The sequence below is a fragment of the Melopsittacus undulatus genome, chromosome 7, assembly GCF_012275295.1.
Source record: "Melopsittacus undulatus isolate bMelUnd1 chromosome 7, bMelUnd1.mat.Z, whole genome shotgun sequence".
Taxonomy (NCBI): domain Eukaryota; kingdom Metazoa; phylum Chordata; class Aves; order Psittaciformes; family Psittaculidae; genus Melopsittacus; species Melopsittacus undulatus.
The window spans coordinates 30,074,756-30,094,789 of record NC_047533.1 but is presented as its reverse complement, the minus strand read 5'-3'; the positions used below and the strand labels follow the sequence as shown (position 1 = coordinate 30,094,789).

Sequence of the window (20,034 nt, the reverse complement as noted above, 5' to 3'; positions counted from 1 at the left end):
CTTGCCTATAAGCTACTATGAAAGAAAATTACTTTTATCTCAGTCAAAACCAGCACAAAAAAATTACATGACTTTTCCTACATAACCTTGTAAATGACAATAAAGCGGTCTTCAAAACTAAAATGAGGTACAGACTTTTTTTTATAGCTTATTGCTGGTAAGTTTGAAATACAAATCCAATTTGAAATATCAAACTAAAAGTTTAAATTAATAAAACCCACTGAATTCTTACTAAATATGTAGGGAAAATAACATTGATGGGTTTTATGCTGAATGAATTTGCCCATTCTGTGCCCATAGGAACTGATTTTTTGTACTTTGTCAGATAATCGTCATGTAATAAGATCCATGAAAAACAGACCTCTCATTTGCTTACATATACATCCCTCTTTCTTTTACAGATGACACGAGAGCAGTATATATTAGCAACACAACAGAACAGCCTTCCAAGGACTGAACATCCTCAGTTTTACCCAGTTGGGATTTATGGATGGCGAAAGAGGTGCTTATACTTCTTTGTCCTTCTGCTGTTGGTTACCATGATTGTTAACTTAGCAATGACAATATGGATTTTGAAGGTTATGAATTTCACAGTGGTAAGTATCATAGTAACTATGTTTCTTGAAGTAATAAGTTGTTGTTTAGTTCTCTTTACCATTTTATATACAAATCTTGTAATTTTGGATTAAAAATCATGTATGCTTCTTGGAGGGTTACTTCAGTCATTTACAGGTTTTCTGTATATTCTGCAGTGGGTAGACCTGTGCCCTATCGATTCAGAGGTTTTTGGTTAATCATATGTGCTTATGGATCTTATATCTGGATCTTTAATTTTTTTAGTTTGCTCAACCAGAAGTTTTGTGGTGACTGCCCCAACCAAGCACCTCTTGGTTGCTTGTCTCCACTGACAGCAATCAGTAGAATGTTACTGTGTGTGGTCTGTATGGATGGTATCGTTCTTAGGAGTATACTTCGTTATTTAGGTCAACTTACGGTGATTTTTTTCAGTTTATGTTGTTCTTAGTATTTTTTAGACTTTACATTTGTACTGTGTTTCAGCTAGAAATTAGAATGGCTGTTTTGATGTTGGTAAGAGGTAGGAATGAAAACCATGAGCTTTTATAAGATAGCCTCCATCTGGAATCTTTTAATAGCAGCAGATACCAAGACTTATTTCAGATGTACACATGAAAGAACACCTGTGTTCATTGGGATCTGTGTTACCTGCCCAAAGCTTTGTTTGGATAAGGGTGGTTTCAGTGCTTACTAGCTGGCAGTGGAGTAGCATCTTTTTGTATATGAAAAGACAGAACACTCCAGTTTAAAATAGCAGTGCTTCTTCTAGGATATTTGTCTATGGCTTTTACGTTCATAAACCTCATTTTGATGTAGCTAGTAATATATTTGAATTTCAAGGGTCATAGCACATTTCTATTCTCCATTATCTTACTGGAAATAAAAAATACCAAACAAGACCAACATTAAACATACGTCTAAAATTGTTCTGTATTTGCTAATACTCTGTAATGCATAAATTTATCTGAGTTCATTGCCTGATGAGATATATTGTGCAAATACATTGCTATTTCTGTTTTGTCAGTAGTGGTTAAATATTTTGGATTCATATTTTGACAACTGTATGACATTAATATTACCGTACTGAAGAGTTTGTTAGAAGTTGCGGGGGGATTGGGGGGGATGGGTTTGCTTGTTTGTTTGTGAAACAGGACATGCACATGTGCTTTTGCTGCTTGTATTGGAAGCATATTTAGGCAACCTGTTTACATCAATAAAACGGTCTACTATTTTTCCAAAGGAGAATTAAGCATGGAAATTTAAATAGGTTAAGAAAATGTTTGAAAAAGCACAGGATTTTAATCTGTGCAGAAGATTGCATTCCCGTAAAATATTGAAAATACTACTTCTCTGTCTAGGCAGTGTTTGACCTTCCACACTAAAAGTTACTGCAGCACTGTCCAGTTTAAAACTCTTACAATTTGAACGTACAATCTTTTTGAAACAAAACCCAAAAAGATGCTTTAAAAAGTGTTTTTTTTTCTTGCGTGTCAAAGCTTTGTTAGAAAGTGTTATGGTGAATCACTAAACTAGTGCAGGTATCTAATTCAGGGGACAACCAGATTGTTTCAGCGGTTCTGTGTACTACTGAGTTAGTAGATTGCAAACCATGCTTCTGTAATTACAGGTGCATATCTGAAATAATTTTGCGAACAGTGGGTCAATAATTTCACAAAAATAGTGTTTGAAATGTTATGCACTTAATTGTTGCAATTCAGAAATCACAAAGCTTATGTATACCTTTTATAAACCTGAATTTGTTATAAATACAAAAAAAAAATAAAATGGAATGCCACTGGTTAGTGTAAGTTAATCATTAAACCTCCTGTTAGGGAATTAATTTTAATTTTGTATTTTCACATTTGCCATGGCCATAAAAGTGAAACATATCACTCCTCTTTCATATGAATATCCCCATCCAGCCAAAATTGCACATGCTTAGGAACTTTGGATCTTGTTCAAATCCACTTTGTTGATCATAAACTGGAGAACACATGTATTCTTCTGTAGATTAATGAAATGTTAGTCTTCTACCTGGACTAGTTAGTATTCACATTAGAGCCTCTGTATGGGTTCAAAAATTGATTGCTTGAAGATTGTCATATAAAAAGTTCAGTAATTTTCATGCTTATGTCCACACATAACCATTTGAGCACCAGTGGGAAATTTGTATCAGGTCTGAAGGAGTCATGTTCTTAGCAACAGACATCTGAGAGTAAAATAATTTAGTTTAAGAACCTAAGCTTCACGTATTTAAAGAATGTAGTAGCTTTGAAATACACATAGATTTCTTCCATGGATGTATGTATGTATGTATAGATAGATGTAAACTAAGAAAGAGTATTTGTATATCTGGGCAGTGATAGGAACTCAGAAGTGGAAAGCTTTTGGAAAGGAAAATACTTTTGTCAAGCAGGTTTAAAGAATATTTGCTCAAAAGAAAAAATGCATCTGTGATAAAATAATTGTTGAAATTGAACTGCTTTGACGTTTTGACATCATTTTAAATTATTTGCTGTTTTAGCATAAACCTGTGTTGACTTTCATAAATATGATACTAATTGCACCACTTCAAGGGGTTGTGAAGTACCAGACCATGGGTTTGTCATTGCTGGCTGACAATTGTAATAGTGTTAATTTATATTAGTTGTTGCCTTTCTATTTTTAACTGTACAGCTGCAGCCACTGGCCATTTGCCACGATAAAAGCCTTTCTGAGTTAAATTTATAGATTTTCCAGTTGGAAAGGTTTTCTGAATATACTGACCTTGCATGTAAAAATCCCGTTCTGAATTTAAGCAATTATCCCACGTTCTTTTTATGCATAGAGAGGAGACATAGGGTCTTCTGTAAGGCCATTCATCAGGCAATTGAAGTGAATTGTCCTTAAGGATTGATGTGGAATAGCTTATCAAAGAAGTAATTAAAAAGGAAATGAGGTTTATTTGAAATTGTATAAAACCAGTACAGTCAAGTTGTGCAAATCTCCTTTTAACAGATTAAGTAGTATAGCTGATAAATGTAGAGAAACTTTCAGGTATGTACAATCTCTTCTCCAATGCATAATGTAAGAAAAAAAAAACTGAAAAGTAAATACAAGTTACAAATAATTGTCCCGATATTATGTGTGTCAGATGAGCAAGCCCAAAAGTAATTAGTATCTGTGTAGCAGAAGGAATATTAGATGGAGGAATCGGAGATGTAATAACAATTTTTAAAAAGATACTCCTCCACTGGTAGCTTGTGCTTCTGTCCTTTAACATCTATTTGAGGTCTGTTACCTCACTGTTTGATCATCTCTTTAAAGTTATATGTGAAAGCATGTAAGAATCTCAGGACAAAGAAGTTCCTAAACATTAATGTGGACAGAAACATGTAATATACTGTACTATTCTGGGTTTACATGGAAAGTAATCATTCAGGAGCAGGCTATATTTGAGGGAGGTCTTACCTTGAACAAAATTTTGCCAATAACTTAGCCCTGAAATAATCCCTGCACTAAACTTGTAATTGAAATGAAATTTTCTGGTTTTTTATGTGAATCGAGTGGATCCACTCTGTCCTGAGTGGTAAGGATAAAATAATTTGACAGCCTCTATAACATATTATCACCTAATGGAGCCATCAAAATCTCTGAATCACATGCTTGAGCTTCAGACTTCATTTACTGTACTAAATTCTTTCCTGAAAAGTAAGCAACTGCTGTCTTCAAGAATGAACTCAGCTTTCCTTATCTCTTAAGCCTGATCTTTGAGACATGTAGAACACCTAGGGAAAAATCAAGCCAAGAACTAAAATCTGTGTATTTTGTCAATGTTAAAAATACGGACTTTGAAGACTTGTATTTTATGGAACATTTATAATTTCCTTTCCTTCTGCTAAGTTTGCCATGATGCACAGGCTCCCCCATGGAGATACCTGTCTTTCACTTTCCCTCAGGATGTAACTGCCTCTCACTTAGTCTAGGTTATATGTGGCTTATGAAGATCAAAACTGGTAGTTGCTTTTTTTGTGTCTGTGCAATTAGTATACTAGGTGTTTCAAGGATGGGACACTCAAGTAATAACTTGGTGACATAACCACAAGTTGGTTATGGATATGTTTTGTGTTTAAAACAACCTCATTGTTTCACTTATGTAATATATATGAATTTCAAAGGAAATCAGGGAAAAAAATGTTTTACTGTGCATGCATTCTTCTTGTCATTTATTTGTCCAGTCCAGTGCATAGGTAATTAGCTTACATTTTCTTTAAAGACTTAATCACTTGAACAGTATTCTCTGATATAATTTTAATTCTATATTGTCTTTAACTTATTCTAATCCCATTAGAACTATAATTTTATACAATTTATTTTTCATATAGCTAGCAACAGCTAAAGTGTGATAGGCTGTCAATCTGCTTGCTTACTCTATAAAGAGATTAACCTTACATTTTTTGTCAATAAGGGAACACCAGTGTGGAAATCCACAACTGAAAGGTTTCTGCAGGTGTTTCAAATTACAGTTTTAGAAAAAGAAAAGTTTGCCTCTTGCTGCTGTGAAGTGACATTGTGAAGCAAGGTGGGACAATCAGCATAGAAACGTGTTTCTAAGGGCATTTATGTGTTTTCTAATATGTACATAATTGACATTGATACTGCATTTACTTGATATAACCTTATTCTATTGTTCATTGCATCGTAATTGAAGTTTGGAGTTTACTAATGCTGAAAAATATATAATGGTAGGAAAAATGCAAATATGAACTTTTTTAGTTCTTAAGATCTCTTTTGGGTTGTCCTGTGACTCAGCCACATATCCTAGGAAGCAACAGCACCAGATTCATAGAATCATAAAGTCAGAATGGTTTGGGTTGGAAGGGACCTTAAAGATCATCTAGTTCTAATCACCTTGCCCTGAGCAGGGACACCAATGGGTTTACTAATTCTGCTTGTATATCTGGTTTGGTGTGTCTCCATATTCTGCTTTCCCCTTAGGGTTCAATGTATAAAAAGACTTTTGGTTACCCTTCTGGGAATGCTGTTGGCCAATTCAGATATTTTCTGTTGTTGTAGTTACTTGCAGTGTTCTAGTCAGTTTTGACTGCTGTCATGGCATAATGTTTTCTCTATTGATTCATGTTAAACTCTTCTTGACAGTAGTAGCATGGGAATTATTTTTAAAATCAGGAATGAGACAACTTATCAGCTGGGTTAAAACAGTTATTTCTTAAGGGACCTTGAACTTCAGTTTAGCTTCAAACATAAGCAGAACACAAACAGCAATTTGCATTTCCTGGCTAGAATTCACACACTTCATGCTCACAATTGAACATAGTCTGGTTGCTGGCTGCCTAGCTCCAACTTCACACTCTTTGGACAGCAGGTAGTTACGAGATAGTTGAATGTCTTCTTCAAGATACACATGCCAACTAAAGGATGATTTCTTTTTATGTGATAGCATATATAATAACGCAGATATGTGCAACCATTCGCTCTTCTGTATCTTTATAGATTGTCCATGTGTTCCTTTAGTTTAGTTTTTAGACTTAGAATTTTTTTTATCTGCAAAATGCTAAATCTGAATGGTAGTATTTCATTAACATCACTTATAGAGACCAGTAAACACAAGTACATTTTCTTGGGTTTTAGTTGCTGTGGAAGAATGAGGAAATAATTTCAAAATTTTAACTTTCTGTGTTGTTAGGACACACACACACACTCACTCTTCTGATCTTCATATCCACTATGAATACTTTATAATCTCTTTATAAATAAAATTTTTCCATTAAAGCTATAATTTGATACCTAAGATTTTATTGGTACAGAACTAACAGCTGTGTTCAGTGCTTTTGTCTAGGCTTATAGCAAACTGTCTTGGCATATTATAGAATATGAAAATAATTTATTTACAGAACTATACTGTAATACTCATTATTCATTTCTAAACAAGCATGACAGTGATAGGAACTGTCAGGTTTCAAAGATTATTTGATCACCCAGATCTCTTTACTTGATGTTCAAAACAGAGTTCTGTTATCAGTTCAGTTGGTTCTACTGATATATGCGATTAAGATGCTAGTTGCCATAGGCAAATACTACCACTTCAAGCAGAACTAAGAAAAAGCTCTTTTCCATTTCTTAGATAATTTTTGTTGAGATATGTCTAACTGATAGCAGATTGGCATTTGAAATGTGTGAAGTTGTGTAATAGCTGTACTTTACTCAAAACTTGTTTTGTTGTTTGGCAAATGGACAACTTCTTTCATTTTACAAAAGCAGAAGTTTGTTATTAGGTTTTGAATAAATATTATGATTTAATAGTAGAAGTGTGATTTAATTCATTGGTGAAAAAAAATTAAAAAATCTATTTATATGGTAGTTGAAGCAATTTCAGCCTGACCTTGCCAGTGGAAAATTGTACTGTAGCATCCAGTACTTGAACACTTAGGGAAAATTGTCTATAAACAATGTTTACCTTACAGAGATGCATTGAGAACATAAAGAGGTATTTGCCTCTACAAGGACACTGCTTGCCCACCTGTCTCATTGTTTCTGGTTTGCTTCATGAAGTGTCATGATTTATTTAGAATCAGGTTAGGGGTCACAGATTCATACTTGTAACTTTATCCCATGTTAGCACTTCCAGTATGCCACAGGTAGCTTGCTTCATATTTAAAAAATTTTTTGATAGGTCCATGTTTTTCCACCACTCACTGCAGTAATTTCTGATGTGTATTGAACTATGATTCTTGTAACCCCTTGTAAGAGTTTTAACATTCAAAAAGAATGCTGGTTGTGGCTATAGAAAGCATAGAAGAGGGCAACAAGCACTTTAATTCATGTGATAGGTTAGATGACAATGATAGATGACAATGAATATATCTATTTATTTTCAGTTTGTGGATGTTTTCTATTAAATATTAATAATGTGGTTTAGCTGAGTTAATACTGTTTACTAGACAGCTTATTCTTGATCATTCACTGTGCAAATAGTTGGAACAAGTATCTTGGATTCCCCCGCCCACACCTCCCCAAACATTTGCTTTCATGAAAATTAAATTAACTGAATTTCCCTTATTGGCTGATAGCTGTGTTCCCTTTCCATGTGTATTCTAGCATAACATTAATGTCTCTGGAAAGTGAGATTTTCAAGAGAATATTGTACAAATATAATTTGTCATTCTTAAAGGTTTATTCAGTAAACCAGCTCTGACACTTAAATTTGTCCTACTGCATAGCTTGAATCACAGTTGTTTGAAGAGAGATGTTGACATGCAGTCATTTTTTATGGGTGTAGAGGGAAAAGAAAAAAAAATTAATTTCATATATGAGGGTTCAAGAAAATAACACAAAGTCATTACATGAAATGAAAAGAAAGCTAATGCATCAGCATATTTGTCTCAAATAGGGCAACTAAAGCAGACCAAGTCAGTCAATTTAATAGTTCAGGCCAAGCAGTAATGTTTTTTAATGTTGCTTAGCAGCAATTAGAAAGATAGCAGACCACTTCAATAAACTTCAGTTACTTAAAGGCACCAAAAATCTGTATGAATGATGAAACGTGTCATGGTTTCTTCTTTCCCTTCTAATACTGGCATAATTTATATGGATATAGAGTACAATAAAAATTACAGTCTGTGTTTGTAATCCTGCTTTTATTTGTTGTCATGGTTTGAGCAGTAGCAGTCATTTTTCTCCTTCTTGGTAGCTGTTGCAGTGCTGTGTTTTGACTTTCAGGCTGAGAACGGTTGCTGATAGCACATATGTTTTGAGTTACTGCTCGGGTGTTTGGTTTTGTCCAAGGCCTTTTCTGAGCTCTCTGCAGGGAGGAGGGGAGGCCGGGAGGAAGGAGAGACAGCACACCTGACCCAGGCTAGCCAAGGAGGTATTCCATACCATAGCACGTCATACCCAGGATGTAACTGGGAGAAACCCGGAAGGGCTGGAGCTCTGGGGGGATGGAGGAGGTATCGGTCAGTGCTTGGTCGGTCAGGGTGGGGTGAGTTATGGGTTGGTGGCTGGTGAGATGTTGTATTGTCTTCACTTGTTATTGGCTTTATGATTATTTGTAGTAGTAGTGGCAGTAGTGATTTGTGTTGTGCCTTAGCTATTAAACTGTGCTTATCTCAACCCGTGGGGCTGCATTCTTTGGATTCTCCTTCCTAACTCTCCGGGAGTTGGGGGAGCGAGGGAGGGGAGTGAGTGAACGAGTTGTGTGTGGACTTGGTTTTAAACCACGACATTTGTATAAATCTTATATCTTGAAATCAGTACAAGTCTGTGTACAGGAGCAGAATGTGCTCATGTCAATCTAGCCTAAATTAGACCTTGTACATCTAGAAATTATGATGAAAAAGAAATTAGAAGGTAAAACAGAATGTGAAGTGCTATGAATCTTACATTGCAGAGCATTTCCTCTTCTTTAAGTCAGGATATTAGATGTGATTGGAATCTCAGGCAGGATTAAATGATGAATCAAATGTTTTACCAGGAATGATACAGAAGCAAGAACTTTTAGTCAAAAATGTGAATAAGATATTTGTGTGGCCTGCAGGGTATGAGGAGAAAAAAAATATATATATAGCACCTTTACCCAAAAGATGCAACACTGATGGGATACCTTTTTTATGTCTGATGGTCACTTTTTTACTGTGCTGCTAGATATTTTCAAGGAATAAAAATCAAGAAATCCAATAAGAGCAGAATATAAATGATATTGCCAGAGGCAATGTAGAAATAGTGGAACCACCACAAAATGGAAGTCAACGATATTATACAACCCTAAAGTTCTTGATTATAACATAAATTTTACTGTTTTATTTCTGGAAAAGTATGGTCTAAGAGCTTCTCTAATGATTAGTTATTGCAGGCAACATGGTGTATAGACTTTCTGTCACATCAGTGTCCATCATGCCAATAACATAATCAGTTGGGCATTAACCCTCAGAGGCTCAAATTGTTTTATTAGGCCATTCAGTTTAGGAAAACAAATTGAGCAGGGACTCCTGCAATATCTTCAAAGCTTTGAGTTCAAAATTTAGTTTCAAGTTTATAAGCTCAGGTTTATAAAAACCAGATGTGCAAGGAGGTAACAGATTTATGTCTTCTTCAACAAAGCCTAATTGAATTAAGCAGAATAAAAATACAGTATGAATTAATATCTATTAAATTTGATTGACTAATTCAACTTTTAATTGATCATTTTAGTTTTGTGTACTCTGATGACACAAGTTAAAAAAGAAAAGTTTTTGCATAGAATAAAAATCAAAATTACTATCATGCTCTCTGCTTAGCAGAGATGGTATTTTAATGCTGAAGGTTTCTAGATAAAAGGAAATTAAAAAAACAAACGATCAAACCACACCGAAACCACCCACAAAAGCCCAGAGAAATTTAGTCATTTCCATTTTAGTGTGAGGTGTCTCTGCCCATGGCAGGGGGGTTGGAACTGGATGGTCCTTTACAACCCTAACTATTCTATTATTCTATGATTCATATCATGCTTTTCTGACATTTTTGTAGATATGAAGAACTTTCTAATTTCCTTCATTGTCTTTGGGATTATACAGCTCACTTTAACCATCTTTCCAGCTCTGGATGTGCTATATAGAAGCAGTAGAGGAAAGAAAAAATTATGATAGCTCTATTGTATGAACCTGCAATCCAAAAGGCACTTTGAAATAATTTTGGTCATGTTTTATGTTAATGCACATACTCTTACCATTTTAATTTATTTACCAAAACATGTGTCCAGTTTTTAAAGTAGTTGACTTGAAAGAAAAATGTGTGATGTGAACAGTTAACAATAAAAAGAAATTTGCCTGTGGGTTTTTTCTCAGGGCTGATTGATATAGTTTATATGTATATGCACATCCAAAATGTATTTTTTTTCTCAAGAGCAATGTGAACTGTTTATGTTCTACTTTTCTTTTGGTTTCATGTTGGTTTTGGCTCTTACGTAATTAAAATGGTAATTATAAAGGGAGAGGGTTGATTTTATGCTTAGTTTTACATTATCTTCACTTTAAAATTGCATAAATTAAAATTTGCAAAGTAATTTAAATCGCTCTATGATTTAAACTGGATTTGGAATTATTTTATTGATTATTATAATTATTGATTATAATTTTTAATATATATTAGAATGCTTAAAGATAAGCAAATTTATTAACAAGAGACATACAATTCTAAAATTAAAAGGTGTTCTAAAATTAATCAAGATAGAATCTAGTGTGAGTTAGCAGCCACATCTTTATGGCACTTCTGAAGTTTTAATGGAAAGAATGTGAAAGACAGATAAACTTTGCTTTCCCATTTTTCATTTCAGTCACTGGGCTCAGAGATCATATTACTGTTATGTGTTTTGGAAAGCTTACTTACATAAAAATGCATTTCAGTGGGTACTGTTATTATTTCAGTTATGAGGACTATATTGCTACTCTGTAACATTTAAAATTAAATGTTTCAATTTCTGCCATTTCATAAAACAGTTCTTTGAAAGTGAATGGGGGGGAGGCAGGAAATGGGAAAGATTAAATCTGAAAGACAAAACGGGCTGAGATCAAGCTGGCACACCTTAGCCTTTCTTACTGCATTGGATATAAGCGTAATACTGTGGAAACATGGAAAGAATAAAAGTCAACCATATCTTTTCCTTTTTTTCTGGCTATACTGAAAAATCCTAATAAGAGGAGATAGAATGGTTCTGTGGAGTCTCTTACAAAGAATGCAGTTGGATCTTTCTGCAGGTGTAGGTCTAGGTCTGTTTTCCATCTTGAAAGGGTTTTTTTTTTTGTTTTTTGTTTGTTTGTTTTAAATCTGTCCTTCTGGGGAACAAGATCTGAAGTAGGAAAGATGGGGCTATCTGTGTCCGAGTAACCAAGTAAGCTCTGGTCAGGCTCTTTTTTAGTTTGCTTTGGTTCTGTTTTGTTGAAGGAAGATCTAAGGAGTCCACCTGAGTAATCCAGTCATATAACTACTTCACAGTATTCTGTCTCAGTTAACTGAAATTAGAGTATTGTTTAATATTTAACTAGTTTCCCTCTGTAAAATCTATAAGGAAGAGGCCACTATATGAGCAGTTCAGATCACTTTAATTTACATTTTTTCTTTCTTAATTGCTGTTTATTACAAGTTAAAGAAGCAAAAGCACAGTGCAGCTATCTCTGTTTTTGCAGAATTCATCATAGGTGTATACATTCTGGTGTATAACTTTGTGTGTGCATATGTGATCTTTGTTTTTTCATGTAGATGAAATATATATGTGTACTTATGAAATACATACATGTATTTTGCCTATGAAATGCATATGAAACTATGCCAAGTGCAAGGTCCTACACCTCTGTCGGGGCAATCCCAGGCACAGCTACAGGCTGGGCAGAGAAGAGATTCAGAGCAGCCCTGCAGAGAAGGACTTGGGGGTGTTAGTCGATGAGAAAATGAACATGAGCCAGCAGTGTGCACTCACAGCCCAGGAAGCCAACCGTATTCTGGGCTGCATCAAAAGGAGCGTGATCAGCAGGTCAAAGGAGGTGATCCTGCCCCTCTACTCTGCTCTCGTGAGACCTCACTTGGAGTACTGTGTGCAGTTCTGGTGTCCTCAACATAGAAAGGACATAGAACTGTTGGAACAAGTCCAGAGGAGGGCCACGAAGGTGATCAGGGGACTGGAGCACCTCCCGTATGAAGACAGGCTGAGAAAGTTGGGGCTGTTCAGCCTGGAGAAGAGAAGGTTGCTTGGAGACCTCATTGCAGCTTTCCAGTATCTGAAAGGGCCTACAGGGATGCTCGGGAGAGACTCTTCATTAGAGACTGTAGTGATAGGACAAGGGGGAACGGATTAAAACTTAAACAGGGGAAGTTTAGGTTGGATATAAGGAAGAAATTCTTTACTGTTAGGGTGGTGAGGCACTGGAATGGGTTGCCCAGGGAGGTAGTGAATGCTCCATCCCTGGCTGTGTTCAAGGTCAGGTTGGACAAAGCCTTGGGTGATATGGTTTAGTGTGAGGTGTCCCTGCCCATGGCAGGGGGGTTCAAACTAGATGATTTTAAGGTCCTTTCCAACCCTATATCTTTTATGATTCTTTGATTCTATATGTGTACTTATACAGATATTCATGTAAATCATAGACTATCTTTCTTATGCTGGCTGCATTTTAGTATCAGTCTTGTTTGTCTTCTGCTCTTGATCAAGTCAACATACATGCCAAAATTTCCAGAAGCATGTCCATATATTTGGATTTAAATGCACTTAAAGAGTTAGCTGTAGAAACATGGTGCCATTAGAATTTTAATTTGCCTTCTTATGTAGCTGCAGTTGATTAATCTCTTTGAAATAGAGTATCATCACAGAATATTAGACTATTTTCATAGTTGATTTTGAAACTAATAATACTTTAAAAAGAAATAAAATCCGCTATTAGTTGGTGTTTTTTATAGAATAGCAGTTTCTATTCAGCTGTCAACCAAAGGAAGTGAAAAATACCATCATCTCTGATCTATATACAGCAGGTTAAATGTATGGTTTCAATATTACTGAGATAAGAAGTGGTCATTTTCTAAAACTGTGTAGAAACTAAAAAATACTCAGTATAAGAGGCAAAACAATCTTTCCAATCTAAATTTAATGTAAAATGAAAGCAGAATAGACTTCATATTTTCAACAAGTTTTTTTTTTCATTTGCAAAAAATGGTCTTTGTATTAAGCACTTCAACTTTCTCTTGTTATTCATTAGATTTATTTCCTTGGAAAGCAGAATATACCTATATACCAGTATGGCAGCAACCTCCTAAAGTTTAACAAATTCCTAGAAGTACAAGAGTCAGCAAAACTTCTTGAATCTTTTTTTTCCCCACTTTTGTAAGTATTAACTGTTTTTCTATTTTTCCCCAATCCGTGGTCTTAGTCATTAAGACCCATTGCCATGTGTTATCAGCATGAAGCACATACTGATACTGCTTTGCATATTACTTGAATGTAGTCATATGATAGTGAAAAGCGTGAGGACAGAAACATCAAGAAATAAAATAGTTTAACTATTCTAATTTTCTGTGAGTGGAGCCATTCATATAGCTAAAATTTAGAGTCTCTTGTAAGCATTTAAGTTTCTACATGCTTCAAAATGGAAGTAAAAGGGTGTGCAGGAAAAGTATGTATTGGGGAGGGAAGAAGAAATGGAAGGGAGAAGAAAGGACTAACCTAATGTGGCAAAAGCTATGAGATCAAAAAAGAAATAAAAGATCAAGAAGTTGAAATAAAAAAGAACCATTAATGTTTTATATAAAAAATGTTTCTTAGCTAAGAGATGTAATAATCTCAGGCAGAAATATGTTTCAAAATGAAAAACAACATAATTTAGACTGCTGAAATTAAAATGGTGACAGCCCTACCAGATATGATACACGGCAAAGATGCGTTCTAGTCTTCTGAGTAAATCATGGGACAAGGATCATGAAAATTAGAGTTTGATTTTTATAACTCTTTGCAGATGCCTATCTGTAAATATTAAGGATTTATTGCTTAAAAATGGAAGTTATCAGAAACCCATTTGAATATTTAAAAACTAAACAATGAAATCAACATGAATATATAAGATACTGAAATTTTACAAGTGAAGAAATGTATAACCCAATGGTCATACATAAATGGATCCATTAAAGTACCCATGTTTCTTGGTAGCTAGTGTATTCCTCTTAGTAGTGGAGGGAATAAACCCAAAATGGCTTGATTATGTTGTAATGCCAAAGTGTTTTGATTAAGCTGGGATTCATTTAATTCTTATGCGTGTTATGTCTTTTCTTGATCTTTCCCACTGTTTGAGTAAAAAGATAATATGCTTTGGTGAGGTATAGTATGCATTTTTGTTTATTAGAAGGTTTATTCTTTAATAATTAAGTGCTTAACTTGTATGGTTATAACAAGCAGCCTTCACAGCTTTCAAACAGTACTTGATTATTGATTTTGTTACATAGATTTTGCCATCCTTTTAGTCATACATTATCTTCAAATAAATAATCATTGTAATTGAAAAAGCTTTTCTGATAGTAATCAACTTACTTATGGAAACAGGCTTTTTAAATATGTAGTTTTGAAAAGGAAAGCAAAAGGAAACGAGTCGAGAAAAAACGTGTGAGAACAAGTAAAAGAACAGGGGGAAAAAGTGAAAAATAATACATTAAAAGCAAGACAAAACTGATAACTGTACTCCTTATTCTTTCAAAGTGTCTAATGTCGGACTATGCCAAGATTTACTAACACAGAGAGGTACTCTGAAATATAGCTAAAACTAGGTTCTAGCTTTATATTTACAGAGGATTATACTGAACATATTTTATTACCTTTTGTGGAAACAGGCACTCAGTTCAGCATTCCCTGAAAGTCTCTGATAGCTGATAAGAATACACTAATATTTCCTCTATGATTACCATTCATGTCATTATAAGATAAATTCCAGCATATTTATCAATACCAGTAATGTGTTATTTATGTGGGTGTGAGTTTTCACAGTGCCACTGTATATGCACACATGTATGTGTTAGCAAAGTACCACAAAGTGCATGGCACTTCGATTTTATATGATTTATAGGTTTAAATGTTTCTTGAAATATTTATGTATGCTAAAAGTTCTTGAAATATCTAGAAGCTATTCAGTAGTTGTTCCTTTATTATTTTGTCCAATTAATGAAGGGCTATAAATTTTATATTAATTTAGAAATGCATTTGGCCTCTAACCATTATGATCTTTCATGATGTGGCGGTGACATAAACACAATTGCTGGATGCCTGAGCAATTTTAGAAATATTTATTACTTATTATAAAACTGTCTCTATATAAAAATTATAGTAATAAGAGAAGGGTCTTTATTAAGAAGGCAGAAGAAAAAGGAGGAGAATACTGTCTGAGTCTTAAAAGTGAAAGAAGATGTAAAAGGAATAAAGGGAAGGAAAAGGAAAAAAAGAGGAAAAAATAAAGAGAAAATAATTTCTTCAACACAAATACAATAAGGCAATTTCTAGATACTGATCTGAGGCCCATTAGACTGGTATATATATAAAGAAGCTCTAAGGAGCATAATTGTTGAGGAAAAAACATAGGTAAAGATTAATGAATGAGTGCAGAAGTTATCAAATGTTGAGAGCCCCATGTTTTCCAGGGCAATGTTTGTGTGAATTTGGAGCAGATGCTGAACAATATGGCACATCTGATTTCATGCTGCTCATGCAAGCTGACCCGTGGCATTCTGTGTGAGGTCAAAAGTTTTCTGGAATTTCAGTCAGCAGGAACAGTGTACATGCAGACTGGTAGCTCAAATCAGGTATGTCTTGCTTTTGAGCAAGCATCTGATAATCTTGCATTCAAAGTAAAATCAGAAGCTCAGAGAACACCTGAAATGTTTGTTGTTGTATAATTTTTGCTGCTTTTTAAGATGTGTTGTATAATCTGTTGTAATTTATTCCTCTTTTCATCTGATTATTCAGGGTAGAAACTATTATTGTAAACTACTCTTACCATTGAGAATTAATTTCAACAAAACAACTTGTAATGCACAGTTTAGGAAAGCATATACAGAAATAAATTGCTTGCTAGTTAGAAGTGCATTTATTACCTGTAGCACTATAATTTTTTTTTAATTGCATAGGAAAAACAATGATTCATTTAAATAAAGATCCAATTTTAAATTAAAGCTTAAATTGCTGATCTCTCTTTCCCAATAATTTACATTTTAACATTTAAATACTGTTACTTAAACGAACCCTGTGTGTTTTTTAATCTGGCAGTTAACAGAGACATTTGTCTCTAGCTGCTTTCTTATATGCACTTTTGTTACAGATATGAAGAAAAGAATTTAATATAACAGAGAACTATTTAACATCTGTGTTTTTCCGTGGCCTTCAGTAAAAGTAACATTGTTGGGATAAATTACTAGATGACATGTTTATCACATATCAAACCAGATATCAGTGTCTTATCTCTGACAACAGCAAACAGTACATGTGTAGAAAAATATGTACACTGGAGCAAATGTGTAGTAGTGCTTCCCCAGTGCTTTCCCATGTTACATATTCAAGATTCAGAGATTTTGAGTGCTAGGTGGATAGCATTGTGTAAAGAGACAGTAGGTGGAGTTGGGGAGGAAGGGCCAAGTTTAACTCCACCACTCATAATGGAATAGAAGGCAGAGAAAAGTGTCTCTAACTCCTTGCTTCACAAAATTTAGCTTGCTTGGATCCTGAAATATCTGGAGAAATTCAGTAGGAAAAGGGGAAAATAATATGCCTTGGAAACTGATGTAATTTGTGTAGTGGCAGACAAATAGAAGGTAAAGCATCCTTCAGTGTTGCAGGTTATGGATTCTTATTCAGTTCTCTAAGAATCGGAACTGAAGTTAGAATCTGGATCAGAAAACCACTTTTGATATTGAAAATATAAAGGAAAGAGGAAACAATTGTCTAAGATACTGTGTTTCACGTAAGGTTTTCTTAAAACTGTGACTGAGATCTTCAGGGTAGTGTTGGTCATCCCAGACTACCATATTCATAAAAGGAGAGAAGTAGGTATGGGAAAGGTCTGTTGTTTTGGACCAGCTTCTTTCTTAATATGAGCAGTATGGTCATATTTGATGGCAGTATTTTCAATAGCATTTTTGATTTTTTAATAGCAATGGAATGAAACAGGTTTCTAAAACTCAAGGGCATATCATGAAGCTTGTTATTGTTTGGTTCTTTTGCCATGAACTCTAAAATGTATTCACTTTTAATTGACTAAAAAAGCTTTGGTTTATTTTCTGAAGTGATAAGCATTTATATAGAGATGCCATTAAAATGCCATAGAAATATTCATTGTCTGAGAAAGCTAGCTAGCTAGAAAATATTATTAATTTTCTCACAACATTGAAAAAGAACTAATAAAGATATGATCTAGAACAACATATTAAATAGCACAGGATATAATACAAGCCACAAGCAAATACAATATTCCTCAACAGATACTGTAAAAAATAAAACTATGTAATGAGCACCTAGCACTGGAAAATTTTCTAGAAAATCTCATTATTATTTTAAAAAAATCTTTTGGGATAGTTTTAGTACTGTTGTAGGAAAAACTATGTGTCATGGTAGATGATCGTAAATTGAGAAGGCATGTGCAGTGTTGTAGAATGGCTGCTTTGATCCTAGGCTTTCCTTACAAAGGTGATTTATTCATGCACTGCTCTATGGCCTTCAAGGACATGCAAAATTTATTACAGTATAAAGTAGCACAGAGAGGGAAACAGCATGAGTTGCCTATGAAACGGTTTGTTGTTAATATTATGATATTCCAGTTAACCTCATGATCTAGGTGAAAAGACCTCTCGGGTTGTCAATCCAGTTATCCAGAGCAGCAAGCTAGGGGAAGACGAGCCAAAACCAAGGCCAACAGGGGAATGGAAACTGTTGAGAAGCAAAGGGAGCAGTAGGTGAAGAATCAGATCACTGGTGTTACCTTTCAACTTTTTTCTTTTCCAATTTTTAGAACTTTTTTGTTTGTTTGTAGATAGACTAAAACATTATTGCTGTGGGCAGTGTTTTGTTCGGACTTTCTGAGCTAATCGTATATTAAGCAAATAAGGAAAGCCTGTAGAAAGTCATTAACCTATAAGAAGAATGAAACATTTGATGGATAGGACAAGGAGTAATGGATTCAAACTTAAACAGGGGAAGTTCAGGTTAGGTATAAGGAAGAAATTCTTTTTGAGGCACTAAAACAGGTTGCCCAAAGAAGTGGTAAATGCTACATCTGAGATAGTGTTCAAGGCTAGGTTGAACAGAGTCTTGGGTGACATAGTCTAGTTTGAGGTGTCCCTGCCCATAGTAGGTGGGTTGGAACTTGATGGTCTTAAGGTCCTTTCCAACCTCAACCATTCTATGATAAAGGATGTGCTTATTAATTCTATATTTGAAGAACTGATTCCTATGAAACAAAGATACTGATCATATTTTACAGGGAATATATTCTTTCATTTATAACTGTGTAATGGGTTGACCAATTCCAAGTAGTATTTGCAAAACCCAGAAAGTTCCTAAAGGTTGTGTGAAAAAAAAAAGGAGCTATAAAGACAGACAAGTCACTAAATATCTCAAGTAAATGGAAGGCTTGACATGACAAATCTTACTTTAAGAAATTGAAAAGAATTTACTTTGGAGAGAATCCTTTTGACTGTTTGAACAACGTGGAAGAGCTTCAGCCATAGTTCATGCCTGCCTTAACATCACAATCAATCATCACTGTGACACAGGCTGCTAGTTTTATGTCTTCTTCATTAACATAGCTCCATTATCACTGTATACCATTTTACCTGCGATGAATGTCTATTCTCAGTGCCTTGGGGTTTTTTCATTCATTTTCTGGGTTATAAATATTTAAGTGGTTTCAGAATCTCTTCTGTGACATTTTAATGTTCTACTGAAAACCAATGGAATCAAGTGATGAGTCACTTGGAAATGGAAGAAAAAGTCCTCAATAGTAGTATTTAAAAGTCACATGAGCTGGCAGGCCTTGGTTGCTGGCAGACGATGTATCTGATACAAGCTTCTTTTATTACTACTATCAACATGATAAAAGCAAATTAATTTAGTCTTTTATAAAACTGAGCAGAAGAGCTGCATGCTAAGTCATAGATTCATGTAGTCACATAGCTTTGGAATAATTTAGGTTCAAGGGACCTCAGAGTGTTATTTAATCTGACTCCAGCCACAGCTGGGCCAAGTTTTGAGAGACTTTTGCAGTCTGGCTGGGGAGTGTTCTGTTCACAATGGAGATGCGTTGCTGCAGCCCTGCCGGAGGCAGCAGATCTCTCCTCTTTGAATATAACTAATCCCTTTAGCCATTGATACACCCAGAGAACATGACCTGATTGATCCCTTCTGCCTTTTATAGACTCTTTTTGCATGTGAGAAGGTAATTGCTGCCTTCAAAGAAACATTGAAATTACTAGGTAATTACAGCCTGGTCTCTTCCTAACCCTGTTCTGGTGTACTTGCCCCTGGGAAGCAGCTGAGCAAAACTGAATATAAATATATAGACAGACACCTACCTGCAAGAAGCAAGCCTGTAGTATTAATTTCATCAGACTTTGCAATGATCTTAATAGGAACAGTGTGCATCCCCAAGGAAGGTCTATAGCCTTTCTCCTTGTGAAGTTTCTAATAGGTTAGGGAAGCTTTTTTTAACAAAAGTAGTTTGTCACTTTTGACCATCTTCTTTAGTATCACATTATGGGGATGCGTAAGCATGGTGATAAAAAAGTCTTTTCCAGTAATGGGAAAATTGATGCATATTGAAAGCATGTTGCACAGGCTATTTTTCTTGGTTTTGCTCAAATAGTTATCTCTGGGATTTGAGGACATTGAAAATCAGGTGATTTGAGGTGCTCTGTTCTCCTAGTGCCCTTTAACACTGTGATCAAATAGGTTTCCACTGACTACACTCAATAGAG

The 20,034-nt window shown here is 34.8% G+C and overlaps 1 protein-coding gene across 2 annotated transcripts in view; it reads left to right on the top strand.

The window, feature by feature from the left end:
- Window positions 1-401: 401 nt before the first annotated feature.
- The window catches only part of SGCZ (sarcoglycan zeta), a 207,917-nt gene continuing 188,284 nt past the window's right edge, over window positions 402-20,034 (top strand). For both annotated transcript variants that reach the window (XM_034064861.1, XM_005149070.3), the window contains exon 1: window positions 402-596. In XM_034064861.1, the coding sequence (XP_033920752.1) occupies window positions 402-596 (195 nt within the window). The remainder of the gene's footprint in view (window positions 597-20,034) is intronic.